Here is a 24,018-nt window from a genome sequence, read left to right as displayed (position 1 = left end):
TAATTAATAGGAAGTTTGTTGACCTAATTAATAGAAAGTTCGTATCGTAATTCCGATGTTGAAATTGAACTGTAACGCAATAATGTATGGCAGCACCAATTGGTTGGGTCATTGGCTGAGAAGAAACTGCTTACTGAAGGATGCACTGGAAGGAATGGTGAACGGGAGAAGAATTCGGGGCAGAAGAAGATATCAGATGATAGACGACATTAAGATGGAACATAAGCGGAAACAAAGAGGAAGGCAGAAAATAGGAAAGACTGGAGAAAGCTGAGTTTGCAGTGAGAGATCTGTGCCTGGGCAGAACACTAAATGAATGAATTATTATTATCATTAGACCTACCCAGTATATTTTCATATAGATGCACAGAAATCCTGTTAAGCTCTCCACGGCTATGTAAAGCAGGAGTACACAAAAATGGACAAAGCACAGAACAAACGTAATTGTTCAAAAAACAAGTCAGCTGACTGTGTGGCAGAAATGGATGTCATAATGTACAGAATATTCAATTACCGACTGTCCTAATTTAAGTTACAAAGAAAGTAAAATTTCGGACAACACATAACGATACATATTCATCACAAAGATATTAAAGTAAACACTCACTGATGGAGACTGCGTTCCTTGTCCGAAATCCGGGCCTATGTTATGTATGCTTATTTAAAGTGCAGCAGCAATATAAAATGACCACCGTCTGTTACTGCTTCTCCACATTATAGCACACACGAAACAGTGGAAAGAGCATATGGATCGTTACTTCCAGGAAAAATTGCAAAATGACCAGACGATATAATCAAGCCGTTCTTGTAATTGTTCACTGAACGACACTGTATCAGCTATTAGGTTATTTAACGTGGACGGAATTCGTGATTAACTAGTGACACACAAACCATTCCTACTAGAGGAATATGATCTGATATGATATATGATATATTATATATGATATGATACGATATATGATATGATATGATATGAGATATATGATATGATATGATATGATATGATATGATATGATATGATATGATATGATATGATATGATATGATATATGATAAAAAAAAAAATGTAATGTTTTATTTAACGACGCTCGCAACTGCAGAGGTTATATCAGCGTCGCCGGATGTGCCGGAATTTTGTCCCGCAGGAGTTCTTTTACATGCCAGTAAATCTACTGACATGAGCCTGTCACATTTAAGCACACTTAAATGCCATCGACCTGGCCCGGGATCGAACCCGCAACCTTGGGCATAGAAGGCCAGCGCTATACCAACTTGCCAACCAGGGCGACTATATGATAAATGATATGATATATTATATATGATATGATATGATATTATATGATATGATATATGATATGATATATTATATATGATATGATATGATATGATATGATATATTATATATGATATGATATGATATGATATGATATATGATATGATATGATATATGATATGATGTGATATGCTATGATATGATATGCTATATGATATGATATATGATATGATATGATGATATGATATGATATGATATGTGTTATGATATGATATGATATATGTTATGATATGATATGATATATGTTATGATATGATATGGTATGATATGATATATGATATGGTATGATATGATATATGATATATGATATGATATGATATATGATATATGATATGATATATGATATGATATGATATGATATGATATGATATGATATGATATGATATGATATGATATGATATGATATATGATATATGATATGATATGATACATGATATGATATATATATTTTTTTAATTTAGTACACATAATCGGCATGCTCCGTTACTCGTGGGTAACACTACATGCCTATCTAACATTTAACTAAAAATCATTATTAAATGATATGATATGATATATGATATATGATATATGATATATGATATGATATGATATGATATGATATGATATGATATGATATGATATATGATATGATATGATATGATATGATATGATATGATATGATATGATATGATATGATATGATATGATATGATATATGATATGATATATGATATGATATATGATATGATATGATATGATATGATATGATATGATATGATATGATATGATATGATATGATATGATATGATATGATATGATATGATATGATATGATATATGATACGATACGATACGGTACGGTACGGTACGATACGATACGATATATGATATAATGATAAAATATATGATATGATATATGATATGATATGATATGATATGATATGATATGATATGATATGATATGATATGATATGATATGATATATGATTTTCAACATACTCGGTCCTGCCGACCCCTTCACATTTCTGTATTCGGGCCAGCAATCCCTTACTTACTATTTACAACGTTAACACAGACGAAATATGACCCTTGAAGCCTGTTTTTTTTATTATGTCTTTCCTGTCCCTTCACTTTCACTTAACCGTCCTTCTAATTTATTTATTGGAATAGGAATAAAGATTTTCACTATTCACAATATGTATAATGCAATTAACGCCAAAACTGTTTCAGATTTAATATTAATTTGTCAACATATTCATACTTCATTACAATCTCAATAGTTTTTTCATGTTTTTGAATATTTTTCTCCCTCCGTTAATATTTCTATAACTACCATTGAACTATGCATTCCAGATGTTATAAGAAGACAATAGCGATGTTATCCAGGAAATACTTGAAAAAATTAAGCCACCCATTCCACCAACATTCCGGATTTCCAAGGGCAAGTGAAATCTCCAAATTTCCCTTTAGAGTTATCAATGTTTTAATCAACACAATCATAACTAATGAAATACAAAAAGTACCACATTAAAAACCCTATTGTTTCCCCAACGTAATGCTATTTTTTCTCCTAACTAAAATATTGTAATAAATAGTATTTCATAAGTAACTGATCACTCGAGAAATTGACTAAACTTTAAGATTTTCGGCTGTGTTGTACAGTAGTGGCAAAAAAAACCGGACCGACCCTTGTAGCTGATACAAAAGAATCCTGTGCTGTGTATTGTGCCAACTGTGGTAATTTCAATATGGATAGTGAAGCCAAAGGTATGTACTGCTATTTAATGTAAAAATATGCAGTTATCTTTGCCGAATAGAGGTAGAAATGTAATATTGATGCCAGATGAAAGTAAAACTCTCAAAGTTTTTTCGTCTGTAAGTTTGAGGCACTGAAGGAAACAAAAGAGGGTAAGAAACGAACAAATGCAATAAATTTCATTGTTACAATTAATTATACAAGATGGATGTATTTTGTGACTAGCTAAATTTGAATCTGTGACTCTGAAATCAGGTACAAGGGTCGGTCCGGTTTTTTTGCCACTACTGTACATCTTTGCTAGGAAGAATCTTTCGTGGTGCCGTACACTCGATTTGATTACGCGTTAGTCCGCGAGATGTTTTCACTTATCTATGCAGGGATGAGTGAAACTATCGCTATGAAATTTAAAACTTAGGGTTTGTGTAAACAAAATTAGGATACATTTCAATAAACTTACACTTCCACTAATTATGGCTCACAGTTCCCAACATATCTGCCGCCTCGAAGATTACACAAATGCAAGTAACGAGAGTATTTCAGGAGTAACCATTTGTATCGTATATATTTTATATATAATTATTAACAATCCTTTTTATTAATTCTGGAATGGTGCAAGGATTATCTGAAACACACAATTCTTAACAAATCCCCAAAAAAGAAATACAGGGGATTTAAGTCTGAAGATCGTGGCGGCCAAGCAACTGGACGTGGCGACCGATCCACCAGTTAGAAAACTCTTCAAATAATCCGTGCATAATCAGGATGAGCCATATCTTGCTCTTAAATTGTTTCAGTAGTCATTGAATACAAACAGCACTCTCGGATGGACAATTTTGTCACTAGATTGACTTCTGGCGGGCAAACGCGTAACAGAATCGAGTGTACGGTACCGGGAAAGGTTTTCACTAGCGGAAATGTACAACACATACAAAAATCGTAAAAATTGGTCAATTTTTAGAGAGATCAGTTACTTATGAAAAACCCGGTATTGTAACAGTTTAAAGTTTCAACTAACTTTTGAATTATCTTATACAATACATCTCTCTAGCACCAATTACATCGGAGGCAAATAATGTCGCAAATGATACATCGTGGTTATTTGATGATAACCATTATACCATACAGGCAGGAAATCAAACGCCTTAATACACAATAATTAGAAATGAATGTAGTTGAATTATCCAACGAGTAAACATAATTTACATATTAATACTTTTGGCACTTTTGCGATTTCTTAGACATCTTTCGACTTTCAGTTCTTCAACGCTTTTAGTCGCTATAGAAATCAAAACAAAAGAGCAGCCTTTATGTATTCCTACGGATTTACAGTTTTTTTGCAGACAACACACCGAGAGAATTGTGCCCTTTGCAAATTGAAGTAATTTAGTGACAAAAGAAATGTGATGAAACAAATGAAGCAGACAGCGCATAAAGTAATTGAAATACAGGCGTCAACTTGAGCTATTAGTCAGAAAGCGACGGGTTCGAAATTACGACAGAGACAAAAACACATGGCGACTTGTTACCAAATGCCAACGTCATGTCTTCTCTTTGTTTGTACGTTGTTACTCTCTCGAACACAATTACTGCCAATATAGGCTATCTGGTTTATAGATTTTTCCAAGTACTGACAATATTAATATACTTGATTTATTAAAAATATTGACGACGAAGACTTTAATCTATTATTTCACTTGATTTTACTAAAATAACATCAAGGAAAAGTGAATATAGATCTCTCCATAGAGCGACAGACTATGGACTAGTACAAGAATTCATGTTCAATACATAGTGGGGACAGGATTTCTTTTACCTCGTCCATTTCTAGTGAAGTAAATAAAAACTTCGGGCCATATTCATAGATACTCTTAGCGCGGGCATCCGGTGGATGATCAGCGAACTAACGTGTTTCGTATTCATAAACCAGTGTTAGCGATATGATGTGATATGAATCCTGTACAAGTAATCAGTCGATAGCCGGGGCTAGTTTAGCACGCTCGTAGCGCGGGCTAGCGAAATGTCTATGCATAGCATCCTTCCTTTCGACGGTTTTAGGACTACCTTCATCTCCAGGTAAACAAGGACTGAGAGATCATCCAATCCGTTCGGGGTTATTAAAAATGACTGAAAACAGGCGAATAAAAGTAGATCTATTATTCGAAACATTTTGAGATTTTATACACTTTGTTAATAAAGAAACGCGTCAAGGAACAACTTTTGTGAATAGTCCGCTGTTGCTTTCTGCCTCAATCACACTTATATAGAGTGAACCGTAAGTAATGTCACTAATTTCAGGGGGTTATTCTTTGAGATATTTCAAACAAAAAGTTTAATACAATTTTTCCAATTTTGCTTCCTTTTCAAAATAAAAATAGTTTTATACAAAACACTTTATAGCGTATTTTGGGAAAGCCATTGATTTAATTCTCAATATGCCCAGTCAATTTAAGAGAACAGTCTTCTATGATGTTCAGTGCCCTTCAAATGTGCAGAAATTTGATGTGAACAAATGTAACTTTTCGTTTTGAAAATAAATTCTAAAGTATTACGTTTGTTCGGATAAAATTTCTACATATTTTAAGGAGCAAACTGAAATTATTTAAATCATTTATTATCATAATACACTACTCTCTCAAATTTACTAAGCAGATTGGGAATTAAATCAATGGCTTCCCCAAAACACTCTCTGAAATAAATAAATTCAAGGGAAAAATTGTTCCGGGGCTAGGTATCAATTCCGGGATCTTTGGATTAGCGCACCAACGCTCCACCGACTGAGCTACCCAGGATCTTTAGTCGACAACGTCTCAATTTCTACCGACTGAGCTACCCAGAAACTTCACCCGCTAAGCCAAAGATCCCGGGATCGATATCCGGCCCTGGAACTATTTTTCCCTTGAATTTATTCAAGTCTGCTTCACAGGAAGCTTTACCTGAAAGCTAGATTTGCATAATACGCTATGAAATATTTCATATGAAACAATTTTTTTCTCGAAAAGGAAGCAAAATGAGCAAAACTGTATTAAACTGATGTAATGATAAGATGTATTAGCAATCCTACATTCTTAATAATTTGCTTGTATGTTCATTAATATGTAGCCAATACTTTATTGCTCTTAAGTGTAATCCCCTTAACTGTACGGAGGCAAGATGCCGTCCTTTCTTTCGCCTGCTCAAGAATAACTTCCATAAATTTATAACCAAATATAAAAGTATGTAACCAATTTTATGTAATGTAGGGAAACGTTCGTCTTACGATACTAACCCACCTGTTTCATTTGTAAGTACCAAACATAATAAGAAAATTCTCAGACAATATTCTTTGAGGATTTTTAAATCTATATAGTATATATATACTGTATATATACCACTATATAATTATTCTAGGTTTAATTTGTGTTTTAGTAAAAAAATTCTTTGTTCTTAACTTCTACAATAAATTGTCTAGCCTTTATTAATCAGTTAATCTTTAAGTACTTTGATTTTTATTGTAATTTGTAATTGTAAACTTAACATCAATTATAATTATAATTTTAATTGTGTTCTTCATATTGTAGTTGTAATCCCTTGATAGAGGGGAAGAGAAGGCCTGATGGCCTTATCTCTACCAGGTTAAATAAATATTAAATTTTTCGTACAATCGAAATATGAAACAATAGATGTAAGAGTTATTGTATGATGGCGGGAATCACTGTCATCAACTTCTGTGACTTATATACAGGGTGTTTCCGAGGTGGTGTTACAAACTTTCAGGGATGATGGCGAAGGGCACATGTATCAATTTGAAATCAGGAACCCTGGTCCGGAAATGACCGAGTCGAAAGTTACAAGCAAAAATAGTTGTGTGGAAATGAAATAATTTTATTCCTCTGTACACCTTATTTATGTGTATTTATCTGTACATTTTACACATACTGTATTCATTTGACGTTGTTTACGTTGTCTACTTACAGTATTCCATTCAGTGCGCTGTCTGAGGGGTGGGGACAGGAAACTACACTAAAGCAATGCAGATAGTGTAATGTGTAACGGACATGGTCCGTCCTGATATGCACGTCTGTAGACAGCAGCGTATGTGTAAAAGTTGCAGTGTCCAGTCGATCAGTCCTAGTGAAATGGAGGAGTACACGAGAGCGGAACAAGCAGACCTGATTTTCCAATACGGATGAGCCAACGGGAACAATAGACAAGCTCACAGATTGTATCGGGGCAAGTACCCACGTAGAAGACATCCGGCCCATACCATTTTTCCGCGAATTTTCCAAAGTTTAAAGGAAGGAGGGCACGTGTTGCCAAATTTATTTATTTATTCGAATGACAGGTATATAGATAACTTATCTTTTACCTAAACACAACCTCAATATTAAAACAATTAACTTAATACAGCTTAAAATTAAATCTAATGAAGGAACTAAACAAAAACCTTAAAGAACTAAAAACTAAGAACTAAACAGAGGCATGAGGCTTCTCGCTTCCCAGTATCTGGCACATTCTGTCAGTGATTTTACAGCTGGGTAGCGTTGGAGATGATCCCTATTCATCGCTCCTTGAAGGTCACAAAGGGCACAGGTTGGATGTTGATAAATATCGAAAAGGTGGAGATGCTGCGCCAAGCAGTCATGACCAGTTGCAAGGCGGAAATGCGCGACTGCCAATCTTCTTGGTCCGTTAGGTATTGATAGAAGGCCCCTTCTCCATTGTTTGCCATATGTTATTTCTGCAATCTCATGGGAGTGGATGTTGTGGGCAACTTCTTTGATGTATAATTTTATTGCTTGGAAGGGTATTGGTTTAGGAGATGTTTGTAAAATTTAGCACCTTTTTTTGCCAAGGCATCGGCCTGCTCATTGCCAAATAAGTTGCAGTGCCCGGGGACCCACTGTAGTACCACGATTTTGTGTTTTGCTTGTAATAGTCGTATGGCATTTTGACAGTCTTGGATTGATTAAGACTCAGGGTCTGAGGAACCTACAGATTCTATGGCTGCTTTGGAGTCTAACAGGATGACAACATTCTTGAATTTAGTTTGATGACATATCAGTTGAGCTAAGGCTACCCTGATAGCTTCAATTTCACCGTCATAAGCTGACCTATGGGTGCCTAACGCTGTATAGAAGGCAAAGATATCGCTGTATACACCGGCACCAAACGTTAATATCATCCTCCGATTTGGATCCATCTGTATGCCAAATTACAATTCCATTTCCACACAACTATTTTTGCTTATAAATTTCGACTCAGTCATTTCCGGACCATGGTTCCTTATCTCAAATTGATATATGTGACCTTCGCCACCATCCCTGAAAGTTTGTAACACCACCTCGGAAACACCCTGTATATATTCGTTTTACATAATGTTCAGAAATGTAAATTTCCATTACAAACTAAAAAATATAGATACAGAAATTTTATTGCGTAAAATAGGAGACAGTGACGAGGCAGAATTCGTAAGCTTACATCAGTGTTACGAATCTGTTTGTCCGCTGAACTTTCCATTATAGACATAGATTAACGTTCTTCACTACATTAGGAATAATTACATAGTACTGTTAAAATGTTTATGTATGCAAAGTAGGTTATTCATAACCAAGTGCAGGGCTCGCTGTTCCTTGTCTGTTGTAGCATCACGTTAATGAGTTACTAACACGTCCAGTATTTAGCGTAAACATCGCAATATATGCCCCGAGTCTAAGCTGTACTCTCGTGTAACTCAATTTGATTGATATCGGACACATTCTTGTTCCTGGCTACTCTGTAGCGAGAATGGTAAATTCAATGGAGACATAATAGTTCCGGGGCACGCGGTAGCGTCGCGGTTAAGGCTTAACGCTGCAAGCAGGAAGGTCGCACGTTCGATTCCCGATAGGGTCATGGATTTTTAAATTTATCTAATCTTTCCAGCCGCACTATGGTCCTCGGGTTTACTCAGTCTCTAACAGAAATGAGTACCAAGGGCATTTCCTTAGGGGTAAAGGCGGTGGACATGTAGGACTGACATCCTTACTGCCATAAAATACCGACTGTCTGTAAAGGTGGGAGTCTTAACATCTCGGCACCCTCTGGACCGATTTGGTCTCTCATGAAATTGACTTCACCTTTTAAACCATTTTTCTGAATTTTGTATTTGAAAAAAAAATCTATGTTTACCTATGCAGAATGACAATAATTTTACCGACAAATTCCAAGAGATTTTACAGGACATTACAACGAATCATTCCTTCCACTACCGTATTTTTCTCTGAAGGCATTTTATATATAATTTATTTCCAAGATATCGTCTGCCCAGGCATCCTGCGTTGCCAAAAACACAGAATAATATTGCACATATTATAAGAATAATAATGGATTACAGTAAATAAATGAGAAAAATTAAATGTGAACTTAGAACTTTAATTGTATAAATAATATAAATTATACATATATTTATAACAATCACTCACTAACGAATAGAAAAGCGGGGGGGGGGGATTACGATATTCCATATAAATTATTTTTCAGAATTGCCATAGACCCTTTAATGCTTGATTGTAATTGTTTTAGGAATGATGTCATGGCTTCCAAATGTTTTGAAAGTGTTTACAGTTAATTTTGGGATGGTACCCTCGCTCCGATAATTAAACCATGTACTTCCATCTGATATTTTTCTAGAAAATATGGAATAGTAGGCTCATAAATGTCTTGCTTTTTTTTTATTTACCTCAGGTAGTTAGTCTGACTCATCTCAAATCTAACAGTTGGGTCCAGTACAAGGCCTTTACTATTAGTCTTGTCTAGAGCCAGATGTCCGCTCTCCTAATTCCGCCGCCTTCGGACGCAACGCAGTGCACCTCTTCATGAACCTCGAAGGATCTTTTTCTAAGGGCCTATGCTATTAGTTTTCGGGTGTTATGATGCCACAACAATATCATGCCTACTTTATCTTTGAGGCGCACATTACAAAACATTTACATTCTCAAATCACGTTCTCCCACAGAAAAGGTTAAAAAAATGGCTCTACTAACCGTACACGAAGCTCGTATTACGATGTCGTGATCTATACAAAAAGTACAGGTTTGTCTCGCACTTCCCTTGCTGATGCAACTACAATGACAAACTACTGTTTAAGCAGTTGCCTTATAAACTAGAGCATGCACGCCACCCAAACATAAAAATTTAATGGGGTAAAGTCTGGTGATCGGGGAGGTCAAGTGGACGAAGTTACGCAATAATAGTCCAACCGACAATTTGAAAAAAAATAGATATTTGTATAAATCTGTTGATGGCAGGCTAATTTAACTCGGAAAAAATCAAGAATGCGATATCTGAATTTTGCTGCTATTTATAAGCAAAAATGCGTTTATTGCATAAAATTAATTCATTTATTTTGCTTTGAAATATTAATTCAACTGCTGGTCTCTTATTAAAAGTGGTTAGCCTTTTTTGGTATTATTTGTGCTATTTTTTTGGAATAGTATGATTATTATAATACTTCTTGCATATAATGTTTTATATAAAAAAACAGATGTATTTCAATGGCCAATATCTAGAAACAGGTTTTTGGCGCTTGGTCTCTTATTGCGTAACTCCGTCCAATTGAGTCTCCTTAAATCGTCGATGTAAATAATTGGGCATAAGAACTCGAAAAATGTACAGCTGCCCCATCATGCTGGAACCACATTCGTTGCATTTTTACGGGTGACACATCTTGCAATAATTATAGCTATTTTGTTAAGAACGTGCTATAGATTTTGTCACTTAATCGCAGATGTAAGACATCGGGTCCAATGCAGACTCCCGATTACAAGAATCCCGCTGAAACAGTAGAGACTGTAGTGGTCAGGATAGATGCAGTGGAGGAACTTTAAAACATTTCTGTACTCTCTGCCAGTGTTTGGCAGTCAATAACCATGCGATGTGAGTGTAGTGTAGAGAACAATGTAGGCATGTTTAAGCTTTTCTGTAAAACGGAGATATTTGAGCGTGTGTGTACTTGGTGAACCGTAAGTAGTTTCACTAATTTTCAAGGAGTTATTCTCCGAGAAATTTCAAAGTAAAAGTTTTAATATAATTTTGCTCGTTTTTGCTTCCTTTTTGAGACAAAAAAGAATTGTTTTATCTGAAATACTTCATAGCGTGTTTTGGGAAAGCCATTGACTTAATTCCCAATATGATCAGCCAGTTTAAGAGGGCAGTGTATTATGATAATAAATGATTGAAATAATTTTAATTTTGTCCTTTAAATGTGCAAAACTAAAATTATTTCAATCATTTATCGTCATAATACACTGCTCTTTTAAATTGTCTGAGCATATTGTGAAATAAATTAGTTTCTTTCCCGAAACACGCTATAACATATTTCAGACATAATAATTTTTATCTCGATAAGTAAGCAAAAACGAAGAAAATTCTATTAAGCTTTTTTTTTTTTGTTTGAAATATCTCCAAGAACAATCCCTTGAAATTAATGGCATACTTACGGTTCACTTCCCCTCCCACCAGGTTGTTATTCGACATTTCTGGTCTCTCCTGGCAATGGCTTATTTGTAAACCATTTCTGAGGTTGGGGCGCCTGAAGGCGGAGTTACGCTGCCCCGATGATGATATTATGATAGAATCATTGTGAATTACCAGGAGAGGTTTTAAACCTAAGCCTAACCTAATTTCGAGACCATGGACGAACATAGGAACATTCCCCTTTAAGGAAAAATTCCTGTGTTCTGACTGGGACCTCATGAACTATAGTTAGAAGCTGTGACCACTAGCCCATGAGGCGGGTCACTTTGTATATTATTTTAGTAGTAAGTACGTAGGGGAGAGTTAGGTAGTATCGGACATCGGGTAATATCGGACAGTGCGTTTCTTTCATCTACCAACGTATTGTAGTACCTGAATGACATGGTTACGTTTCTGTATGTGACATCACAGAAACGTAACCTTGTCATTCAGGTACTATCATCTGGTGGTAGATGAAAGAAACTCAATGTCCGATATTACCCGATGTCCGATACTACCCAACTCTCCCCTACTTTTAAGATAAAGTAGGTGTGTTTCTGTTGAAGAAGTTTAGTTGCTTAAGATGTCCTCACAAGATAAAATTGGTGGTAGAAAAAAACGGTTTGATCTAATGTTCTACACGACATCTTTGAGTATATCGGTCCAATTTTTATCACTGTGGGTGTAAAAGTTTTGTATCAGCTGTACCGCTTAGCGGATTGTTTGAAGCTACAGATATTGGTGATTTTTATTTAAGGGAAGAGGATGGTATTTTTTGGTGAAAAATGAGTAAATTTTCAAAAAACAATTTTTTTCCTTAAAATACTCTATGATATGTGTAGAATACATTGTATAATATTTTGTGGGTATTTGTGCCCTTATCGGTTGTTGAGACGCCATTTTTAAACTTCCTGCGCTCTGGATTTTTAAATTACACCGCAATTTGTTTGTTGTTTCCGGAACTTCATTTTTTTTTTCAAAACAAAGTTTCTCTTTAAAATACTCTGTGATGTGTGTGGAATACATTGTATAACATTGTGTGGGTATCTGTGCCCTTATTGGATGTTGAGACGCCATTTTTAAAGTTCCTGCGCTCTGGATTATTAAATCACACCCCCTTTGATTGCTGTTTCTGGAGCTTTATTTTTTTTGCTACATAGCCAGACAAAAATCGATATAATTTTTGAACTATTAAAGATATATGAATGAAATTTAGAATACACATTCTCTAGACTACTAGGAAACTTTTCTCTGTAACGGAATTTCCCTAATTGATTTCATTTTAAAAATAAGTCTCTCTGTTGCAAGAAAGAAAATAAAAAAAAATGTTACTAAATTTTAATTGTTTATTTTATAAATGTAGGAACCAATATCAAAATTCTGTTATAGACAGTTTGTAGAGCGTGCTTTTACAAATAAATTGTAACATTGTGTTTGAATTTATCTTTAAAAATGGCTTAGATATATCGAATTTAGTAAAATCCTGCATTGGGTACATTTTTTTTTCAAATCTGGCTCCCAAATAATTTATTCAAAATATTTATATTTTGTTGAGTTGCTATAGCCGTGAGCTCTCTACATACAAAAAATTAATATTTTACACCAAATAGGAAAAAAGTTTAAAAAATTACCATCCTCTCCCCTTAATAGAAACAAACGACTCAAACATAACGCGTAAAATCAGCAATTAATATGAATGAAAAAGCGTCCATGTGACTGGTTCCACCACTGTTTAATACATTACACTCTGCTACACCATTGTTTAATATGCTACAATCTACTGTACAGTTTCCTATACATTTTGTTTTTTAGATGTCGAAAGAAGAGAACAACTTTAATGCTAGAGTAAGCGTCATGTTCTACAACAGTGGATTGGTTTAAAGTCTTTGCAATGTCTTTAAATGTGTTGGGTTTTTTCTCGTGATACCTTCCTCAGAGAATATGCGCATAATATTTATTCCATTTGAATCGGTCATTTGTAAAACCACATGAGTCCACATTTTTACGAAAATGAGTTACCGGTACTATATGAAGCACTATGGGTAGACGCATCATCTCCAGTCAAAAAAACATGAGTCCGATCATTACTAAGCAGTCTATAAAATCTTAAAATACTGAATTCTTTCAAACCACATCAGTCCCGGACACGTGTGGCTTTAACGCTTAATGCAGCCATGACGCATTTGCTTATGTCTGTACTCATACATTGCCATTAAACATGTAACACACTGGTATGAAAATTAATTACTCCCGAATAAATTTTTTAGTCGGCTATGATATTTTGAATATAATTTGTGAATATGAAACATTTTGAATATAAACTAAAAATAACGATATAAATTGATTAAAAACTGTATAATAATGTATTTCACACTACAAAAAACAATACACTACATATTTTGTCAGGATACTTGAGTTGTTATTATTGGTACTTGTTAAAACAACGTGAGTCCAAGAAATTGAAAAATATTTTAAGTTGATATGAAATGAGATAATTGAGATACAATGATTTTGTAATCAGACATACTAATGTACGGTACTCCTGTAAAAATTTCACAGATCTGACAGAAAATCCATTAACTATAGGTAGTTTTTTTCTATTTTCCTCGAAACTTATTTTCTGTGACTCATGTGGTTTTACACATGACCGATTCATTTGTGAACAATGTCAGGAAGGAAGAGTGACAATTTCGACCTCTTTATTCCTTGAACTACAATTTTTAGGAGTAATATTGAACATCTGATAAATTTCTTGCGTAATATTGTCTATAATAATCAGATTAAAACGAAATATATAATGGAAAAAAGGTATAAAGAACGAACGAAAGAAAGAAAAAAAGGCACTGGGAGAAAAAAAGGAAAATCACAAAGGAAAAAATGATCAGGAATGAAACACAAAATAATAAATTCAGAAGGAAAAGAAGAAAGGAAAATTTAGGTCTTAAGAATCCAACAATTTTCATTTTGAAGTTATTAGAGTGTGCTATTGGACAAAGAAAATATACAACACCTCTGAATTTTTTTTAAGTCGCGAAATAAAAATCGGGTATTCCCTGTGAAGTAATACGAGATGTATCTATTTAACGCCGAGTGCAGTTCATATCCATGTAAAACTAATAAAGTCAGATTTGTGAAGAAGGCGAATGAAGACAATAAATATTTTATGCTATCTTCCATATTCATTACTGTCAGAGTCAGAATCAAGCACAAAAATAAAAGCACCGACTTTTGAGACTCTCTTATGCGTTCAGAGCCCATGTTGTCGCACGTTTATATTCAGTAGGTGAACGTCCAGACAAAGATAATCACAGAACCAGTGTCGACAGAAACATACACAGCTAGATCCTTGAAACATTTCTACAGTAACTTGATTTGCCAAACGTTAAGAGCTCATTTGTTGAAAACAAAAATATGTTTTTTACAAATAAACGCAGTTTTCTATTCATTACAATGTATTACTAAAACCCTGAATTTGGGTACATTTAACACAAGTTAGGTAAGCAGTGACTACTGCGTGTTCAGTTCAAAGTGTGTCATGGCTCGCTGTATGCCGTCATGTGGCTAGTCTTTTTTTTTAGTAGGTTATTTTACGACGCTTTATCAACATCTTAGGTTATTTAGCGTCTGAATGAGATGAAGGTGATAATGCCGGTGAAATGAGTCCGGGGTCCAACACCGAAAGTTACCCAGCATTTACTCATATTGGGTTGAGGGAAAACCCCGGAAAAAAACCTCAACCAGGTAACTTGCCCCGACCGGGAATCGAACCCGGGCCACCTGGCTAGACGCGCTGACCGTTACTCCACAGGTGTGGACGGCTAGTCGTTGAGCCTAGAGAACTCAATCTTCTTACATTTTCACAGAGGCGTATTACGTATGTGTCAGAGAAGTTGCCTAGCAATTACGACGTTCATTCTGAAGAGTACTTACCGATACGTACGGTAACACCTGTAGTGGCAGGAATGTGAACTGTTTGGAAACACGTACTGAGGTGAAGTTTTTTCTTACTGTCGGGATATGTGGAGAGGGTTAAGACGATTACTTACTATTTGTTGACATTAACTTCGACGGTCAACATGGACACGGAGCATTTGATTTGTATTGTGGAATGTTGCCGTACGCAACCGATGATAACAAATACCCTGCGTACGACTTGCCCGCCCAAAACACAGTTCGAAAGAGGTTATGGTAGCACACACTTTACAGACCGCCATCTGTTGCTACGAAGTTCAAGTTATACCGTACACGTTCTCAAGTTCAGATTGAACGCCTTGATTAATAGGCAAATTCTCTGACATAAAAGCTGGAACTTGCTTGAAATCGCTGACTCACAACAGTGACGTCATGACACACTTTGAAATGAACACCCAGTATATGTTCAATGCTGTGGACAGAAGTGGAAGGTGCGTCTAGATACTTTTGTGTATCTTATGTATCTTATACAGGGTGATTCACGAAGATTAACCATCCCTTACGGAGTTTATTTCCGAAGACATTCTGAGCAAACAATGTCATATAAACATTTGTCCTAATCTCAATATTTTCAGAATTACACTAATTTGAAAGAGCAATTCACTTACCTTAGGGTGTTCTTTAACTGGAACCAGCACGCGAATCGTTACTTTTATAGGCTTCTCCTTGATAATGTCCGCGAATCTTCTGTCTTCATTACTGGCCCGATTGCTGCTGCTGTTGCCGTGGAGAGGACGTCCGCCATTTTGGACTCGTTCCAATTCTGAAACAAGAACAAATAAATTGTGTTCAAAATGATGAATCAAGAAGTCATACGACAAAGAATAAGGTGCAGACTTGACGGTGTACGGTAGTTGTGTATATGGGTTAAAATGTGGAGTGGAAGATATTAGGAATGTATGCAGTGTGGGTTTCAAACTCACCACTAGTTATGCAATATAGCACAAAAACAAACCAAAATAGTGTCCGTCCGAGTGATTGTGTTGCATCCCAGTTTTTCCCACACGTTTCTCCTGATCTCTCTGTAGAGTCTAGTGGCTTGGCTGTTAGGCTCTTTTCTGCAAATATTTGTTGTACAGAATTGGAAGTCTACGTAATATTAAAATAATTTAAAGAAAATAAATAAGTAGGTCATGCGACTTCCTCCGTTTCGACGACTCGGCGACATAACCACTAGGACGGACATCACAAAACCAGTGCTTAAGGGATAAAGGTTAAATTCATCTCTCTTGGAAACAAGCCCGAATCAATGGATGTTAAACATTAGGCCTACTACTTGAACCACAGATGCGTATTAAACGTTGTTAACATAAGAAGATCATATAAATCTGCTATAAAATACAGCAGCGTACATTTTATTTTCCATTTTATTGTTTTAATTTTTTAATTTAAAAATTGCATTAATTACATTAATTTTTAAATTAAAAAAACATCTCTCATTCGCAGACTAACAAAGGAAAATAATTACAGTTACCAAAATTAAAATGTCGTTTGTAGACTGTGTAAAAAATCATTCAAATCCTTCCACTAGTTTATGAGAAAATTGACATTTTTCTCCCAGTATTTTCACAAGCAGTTAAAATTATTACAATATCTTTGCACAACAATTAAAAATTACAGATTATGTTTACCACAGATTTCTTAATGTCTTAAAAATTACAAATTGATAGCTTTAAAAGTTGATGAGATACAGAGAAAAACGTGGACTGCGGTATTTTGTAGTATCCCACTGCGATAGTCTCACTCAATTTGCAGACTTTTAACATGTTTCAGTGTTCCTGTCCTGATGCCTCTCTCTCTCTCTCTCTCTCTCTGCTTCCCGTCATGTAACTATTAGGTTCTGTCCATTTTCGGTTTCCCCTTCAAAATTATCTAAAGTTCCTTTAGTGGAACGGCAAAAGTTGGAGTGAGACAAATGGCCAACAAGCTTGGAGCTCGCATATTACTTTTTTCAACCCCAAATTCCTATACAACGAAGCGTTTCGCGTATTTTTTAAACATTTATTTTTTATTTTAGTTGGTTATTTAACGACGCTGTATCAACTACTAGGTTATTTAGCGTCGATGAGATTGGTGATAGCGAGATGATATTTGGCGAGATGAAGCCGAGGATTCGCCATAGATTACCTGGCATTCACACTACGGTTGGGGAAAACCTCGGAAAAACCGAACCAGGTAATCAGCCCAAGCGGAGATCGAACCTGCGCCCGAACGCAACTTCAGACTGGCAGGCAAGCGCCTTAACCGACTGAGCTCTCTTTTAAATATTATCTGCAACTATTTCCCTCATTGACACTGACAGTCCTTGCCCTCTTTTTCACCCGGTTGTTTTCATTCTTTATTCCTTATTTCTTCTTCATCATTTTTACATTTTTCCGTCCTTATTTTCTTTTTATTTTCCTATTTTCCTCATCTTTTTTCTCTTTAATTTTCACAAACTTTTCCTCTTACTCTTTCCATTCTCTTCCTCCTCATTTTCTTCTCCTTTTTGCATTCATTTCCTATTCCATTTCCCCATCTTTTCTTCATCTTCTTCTTTCTTTATTCCTTCTCTTTTCTATACAGGGTGGAAGTGAAATATCCCGGCTGATTTTCAGAGCGAATAGCTCATGTTGTACGTAATCAAAAAGTGTAATACCGTATTGGTGGAAAATTCATAGATTTCTCAGAAAAAAAAGGTTTTTTTTCTGAAATGTTTAACAACCTTTTATTCGGTAACTACTGCGAATAGAATCGTGATTTTTGTCCATATCGATAGAGAATCCAATAAATAATCATTTATCTCTCCGGCATAATTCAATAGCGTGGACGATTTTCGTGTAAATTTAATTTATAAACATTAATTTTGAAGCCACTGAACAAACCAACCAGATTTCAAAGTTGCAGTCTGAGACGGAGGTGGAAAATAGGGAGACAGACCTGAGTTCGTTGACCTCTTACATCTGTATTACGAAAAGAAAGAGCAGTGTGTTAGCGGCTATGTTTCCAGACTGCTGAAACTTCCAACTTAATTTTCTAATTAATCGTGAATTTCATCACAAAACGTATATATAAATCCCACAAGGGTAGCTGCCCTTCAGTAAGGGTTCCCAAGAGACACAGCATACTAAACAAATAATATAAAATAAACATTTGCGTTATCACTATTTACGATGTTTGTTTTCAAATGGAAGCTACCCTTGGGAAAGTACTTTTACTCAATAATTATTAGTAATCAAATAGAATATAAGGAAATTTAGGTGTACAGGTGATTACGTACAATCTGAACAGAATATTTCATTATGTCTATAGTAATCATTTTCAAAATATTTAAAGGAATTCGAAAAGACTTAAAACATTCAACTGAGAATTTTGGAATTGTTCACCTTGCTCCGAACAATAGGCCAAATACTTCAATCTGTCCTTATATATGATAACAATCTCTAAAGTATTGAATTGTAGGGTCATAGATGGTCTTCTTTTCTTCATGTACTGCTACAGGTTGTTCAACTGCAGTTTCAAATCGCACGGTGGGATCGATGATAATTGCTCTGCCATTTCTTCTATCAATGGCAATGATGTCAAATCGCCGAGAACTTCCATCTTTTACAAGGAGTGGACTTCTTACAAGGGAAGGGTTTCGGCTCGAACAGGAATTTCGTATCCAAAATTTGTATACAGGCCCATCTTTACATCTCTGTAAAGCTCACAAAAGCATTCGTTTGTGTAATGTTTGGTTTGTCTGTTAGAGCACTGTACAAGTTGAGGGGTGGGGAGAGCACTGCACAAGTTAAGGGGATGGGACACCTTACCCGTAAGCCTAGCCTAGCCTAGCCTAGAAGCTAGTGCGACTGGTAAAATGTCTAAAGCCCATTTAAAACATTTTTCTCCAACGTTCTGTCCGAAAATATTGCAGCTAATCAAAAATGTACACTGTTGTGTGAGTCAATGAATGCGCACAAGGACACGACCTTAATAAATGAATCATTCCAAGGCTAGGACATGGAATGTATGATCATTCCACCTAAAAGAAACTAAATATATCCAGCCTCTGGATATCTATCTCCTTAGACAATATTATGCTCGGAGGATAACAGATTGCATAAGGACTCTTGCTGAGAATCCAGAACTTAACTTGGGAAATCGAGTGTTTATAATGAAAATGCACTTTGTTACTCATATCAAATTGTCTGCTCCAGTGTACCGCCCTATGCTTCAATATTTCTGGCAGTCAACTGATTACGTGAATCCTGAACAAGTCTTGGACTTCAAAAATGTAATTCAGGTGGCATTTGATTTTTCAGCACTGGAGTGTGATTCAGAAGATTATTTAAGTATTGCTTTTGCGTGTTGTGCTTATTAATCTACTACATGCTGTATCATGCATTTTATGGAGAATCCTCATGTACATTTTTAAAGAAGTGTATTGACCAATACCAACCAAACGGAGAGTTACACAAATGAATGCTTTTACGGTCTTCATCACCATTGTGAGGTAAGTCTCTGTACAAATATTTAACCAAAAATTCCTGTTCGAGCCGAAACCCTTCCCTTGTTAGTGAACCTCGTAGAAGGAAGGAAGACTTTTAGCAATAAGTTTTCGTATTGCATGGTGTTTTACACTCACTTAAATGTACCTTATCGTCCCCTTCAAGCTGTAGGATTATCCCATTTCCACCATACATATAGCCAGATTATACGTCTGCCTTACACAATATGCTATAATCTTATATAACTAATGTAATGTTTCTAATACTAAAGGGTTATTATAGACATAATACGAGAGTAAAGTTCTCAACATATTAAAAAATCTATATCTCTCGATATATCCATGAGAAGAACGAACACGTTCTTGGAAAGCCCCCGGCCCTCATTAGGATACAGTTACAGAGAGCTGCGTATATATTTTTCCCTCGTTACACAATTATAAAGTCATAAAGAGATGGTATCATATACTCATTTTGATGCTATGAAAACTAATTCAAATTAGTAGAGAACAAACTTCATTACTACTTCTCGTTTTTCTTGTGTTTTATAACCCCTACGTAAAACCCCAAAACATGCAGTCTCCAAGATAATTCATCTGCCCTTTTTTGCGACGCGGAGTTGTAATTTTCCATTATAATCCACGGTCTAAAAAGCACAATTCCATGCAACTGTGTACGTATTTCAAAGCAAGTCTGCTCTTTTATGAAAACAATTTCAGATAACATAAACTCATCCTTGTAAGAACCGTTAATGTTTTGTTTTATTATACATATACAAGTTGTTTTTGATAGATTATCTAGTTCGCCTGTATGTCCCGAGTTTCGGATGCCAAGTAAAAGGGACGCAATCCCAGGGGTATCATCCATTTCTCAAGAGCAACAAGTTAGTTGCGTGGTGGAGCTTTTCTTCCGCTCTCATACAAACAGATGTTTTCAGTCTGCGCTCAAGTGTGTGTGTATGTGTGTGTGTGTGTGTGTGTGCTGATTTCACAATGGGGTCGGTTCTTTGTCTAGATTTGTTTTGTTTATAGAGAAGAAAACATTTAAATGTCATATTCCCGTTGTATAAGACAAGCTGTATACATTAAACTTACCATAATAGTAGACTAAACGTAATGACTAGAAACACTCCGGTGTAGATTCCAGTCACACTATCAATGAAAAATTCTGATTGGTTAAGTTCTCTCCACCGCTGTGAAATAACAGTTAACATGTCTGACCATAAAATGAGCGGGTCTGGGTTCAAATCCTGGTTAGGACAAACTATCTGGTTAAGATTTTTTCCGGGGTTTTCACTTAATCCATTAAGAGCAAATGCTGGGTAACATTCGGCGATGAAGTCTGGATTGATTTAGCTGCATTATTGCCTTCGGAACAACTGGATAATACGCACGTTAGAGCAATGTCGGTAGTCGACGTTACTCGCGGCCACTACTCCCCATTTCAGTTTGGTGGATAGGCCTTCCCCTCTACTCACACTCTCAACCATCAGTGAAGGGGAAGAAGCTACTATCCATCTTACTAATGTTCGACTAATAATTGACTTTCGAACTAGTGAAAAATATTATTGAAAATTTGACTATAATTATATGTATATTTACCGCCTTTGCTTATCATACAAAATGAATAAATTAATTAGTCATATTTTTCTCATTAACGTTTTCGGTACGTAACTTGTACCATCTTCAGATGTTTGTATATGATTTTAATTGTAAACCAAGCCTGTGGATGCATGTATCTGGACTGAAATGGTCAGTGTTTTTGTGTATGCTGTGCGGTGTCGGTGAAGTGTTGTCATGATTACACAAATGATCACCTTAACTCTTAAATGCTATTTGGTACCACACTTTATCAAACTTGGATTGCAATGTTTCTGTCGTTGTTTAAAAACACTATGTAAGACACTGTTTAAAAAACACTGTTTAAAACTATTTAAAATATTTAAAAGCAATTAGTTTTTACATCACTTTGACTATGTGAAGTATGTGATCACTTATTGTGTGGTGTTTGCTGGTTTGAAGTTAGATGAGGCACTTGTGGTGATCTTGTTTAGCGTTGAGTTGGACGCAAGGTCGTGACATGACTATGTTTCTAAAAGTGATGTTGAGACACTTCTATTAGATTGATGGCTTATGTAATATTATAACAGGATGAAGATTGTCAGGTCCGTGGCTTCACCGACACCGCACAGCATACACAAAAACACTGACCATTTCAGTCCAGATACATGCATCCACAGGCTTGGTTTACAATTAAAGTCATATACAAACATCTGAAGATGGTACAAGTTACGTACCGAAAACGTTAATGAGAAAAATATGACTAATTAATTTATTCATTTTGTATGATAAGCAAAGGCGGTAAATATACATATAATTATAGTCAAATTGTGACAGCTTATCGGTATATCTTCAACATGAAATTCATTATTGAAAATGTTTACTGATAATCTATATTTAGAAAGTCTATACTAAGCGTTTATATTTCATTTTATTGCTGTTTATACTAACTGGCACATTAGAAGCTACTGAGAGCAGAAGATAAATGTTTTTTCCATCGCTAGTTGGTACTCTACAACACATACAATGGGACAATCTGCACTTTGTCACTCCCCCCTGACTTTATAATACAAACTAACATTCATTACTATAAATATTAGTTGAAAATATTTAATAACGACACTAAAATATACTCAACTATGTAATTGTCAAACATCTGTGTCACTGTATTTTATATTCAGTTGTGTACTTTAAGATTTTATTTTCTTGTGTGTACAACACAATAGAAGTAGTAATAGCAGAAACAGTAACAATAGTAATAGCAGAAACAACAGAAATTGTAATGGCAGCAAGAATAGCAATACCAATAGCAGAAATAACAAAAACAGAAACAAAAGAAACAATAGCAATAGTAACAGTACCAACAATAGCAATAATAACAGCACTGCTAATAGCAGAAATAACGTAAATAGTAACAGCAGCAACAATAGCAAGAGTAACAGCAGAAAAATAGCAATAACAGCAACAATAGCAATAGTAACAGCAGAAACAATAGCAATAATAACAGCAGCAACAATAGCAATAGTAACAGCAGCAATAGTAGCAATGGTAATAGTCAGACTAAAAGTAATAGTAATAGCATAATAACAGCAATAACATCAATACTAATAGCTGCAATAACGGCTATACTAATAACAGAAATAGTAACAGTAATAGCAATAGCAACAGTAGCAGTAGTAACAATGGTAATAAAAAACAGAATAGCAATAGCAATAGCAGAAATAACAGGAATAGTAACAGCAGATATAACAGAAATAGCAATAGTAGCAATAGCAGCAATAGTAATAGTAGCAATAACAACAACACTAATAGCGGAATAACGGAAATAGTAACAGTAGTAACAAACCTTCATTTTAAAATTATAATTATTCGGATATCCATAGCAAACTCTTTTACAACAGTCTATTTACAGGATTTAATGTCTCTTGCCAGTCACAAATTACTTGCTTAGCAAATTTTTATTGCATAAAATATTCAACATTCTACTGGATTAGCGAAATATTGTCACAAGACCAGCTTAACGCTAGAACATCAAATTTAAGAACTCGTCAACTCTTAGAATATAAAAAAAAAACAAAACACCTCATCACATAAAAATTCATCACTGTTAATAATCTGTTCTAAATACAATGAATTGTGTCAAATATGGAATAAAGTTTTCAGCATTACTTATATTAAATATAAACTTTTTCCCATTAAAATACTGAAGATAGTTGTTTAAAAGAACATTGCTATCTACAGAGTTCCTTACTGTATAATTTCCATTTATATATTATTTTAAATCTAGCGTTTATATTTATATCTAGGCCTATCTATATTGTTATTTTTGTTAATTATCTATCTTTCATTTGTGTTTATGTCTGTATTTATCTCTTTCTTTACGTTTTATTTTTATTTTAAGGCATAAGTATATTGTAATTTGAGCTTTGCCCTAACATAGACAAACCAATAAATAATACCGACATCAATAATAATAGC

At 35.0% G+C, this 24,018-nt stretch overlaps 1 protein-coding gene across 1 annotated transcript in view; it reads right to left on the bottom strand.

Moving 5' to 3' along the window:
- Nucleotides 1-24,018, bottom strand: part of LOC138696836 (uncharacterized) — a 670,411-nt gene that overhangs the window by 246,577 nt on the left and 399,816 nt on the right. The window contains exon 3 of the mRNA XM_069822281.1: nt 16,124-16,278. Coding sequence (XP_069678382.1) covers nt 16,124-16,278 — 155 coding nt within the window. The remainder of the gene's footprint in view (nt 1-16,123; nt 16,279-24,018) is intronic.

This window comes from Periplaneta americana, chromosome 3 (assembly GCF_040183065.1).
Source record: "Periplaneta americana isolate PAMFEO1 chromosome 3, P.americana_PAMFEO1_priV1, whole genome shotgun sequence".
Taxonomy (NCBI): Eukaryota; Metazoa; Arthropoda; class Insecta; order Blattodea; family Blattidae; genus Periplaneta; species Periplaneta americana.
Note: the sequence above shows the minus strand (reverse complement) of the source record. Positions and strands in the feature narration are given on the sequence as shown.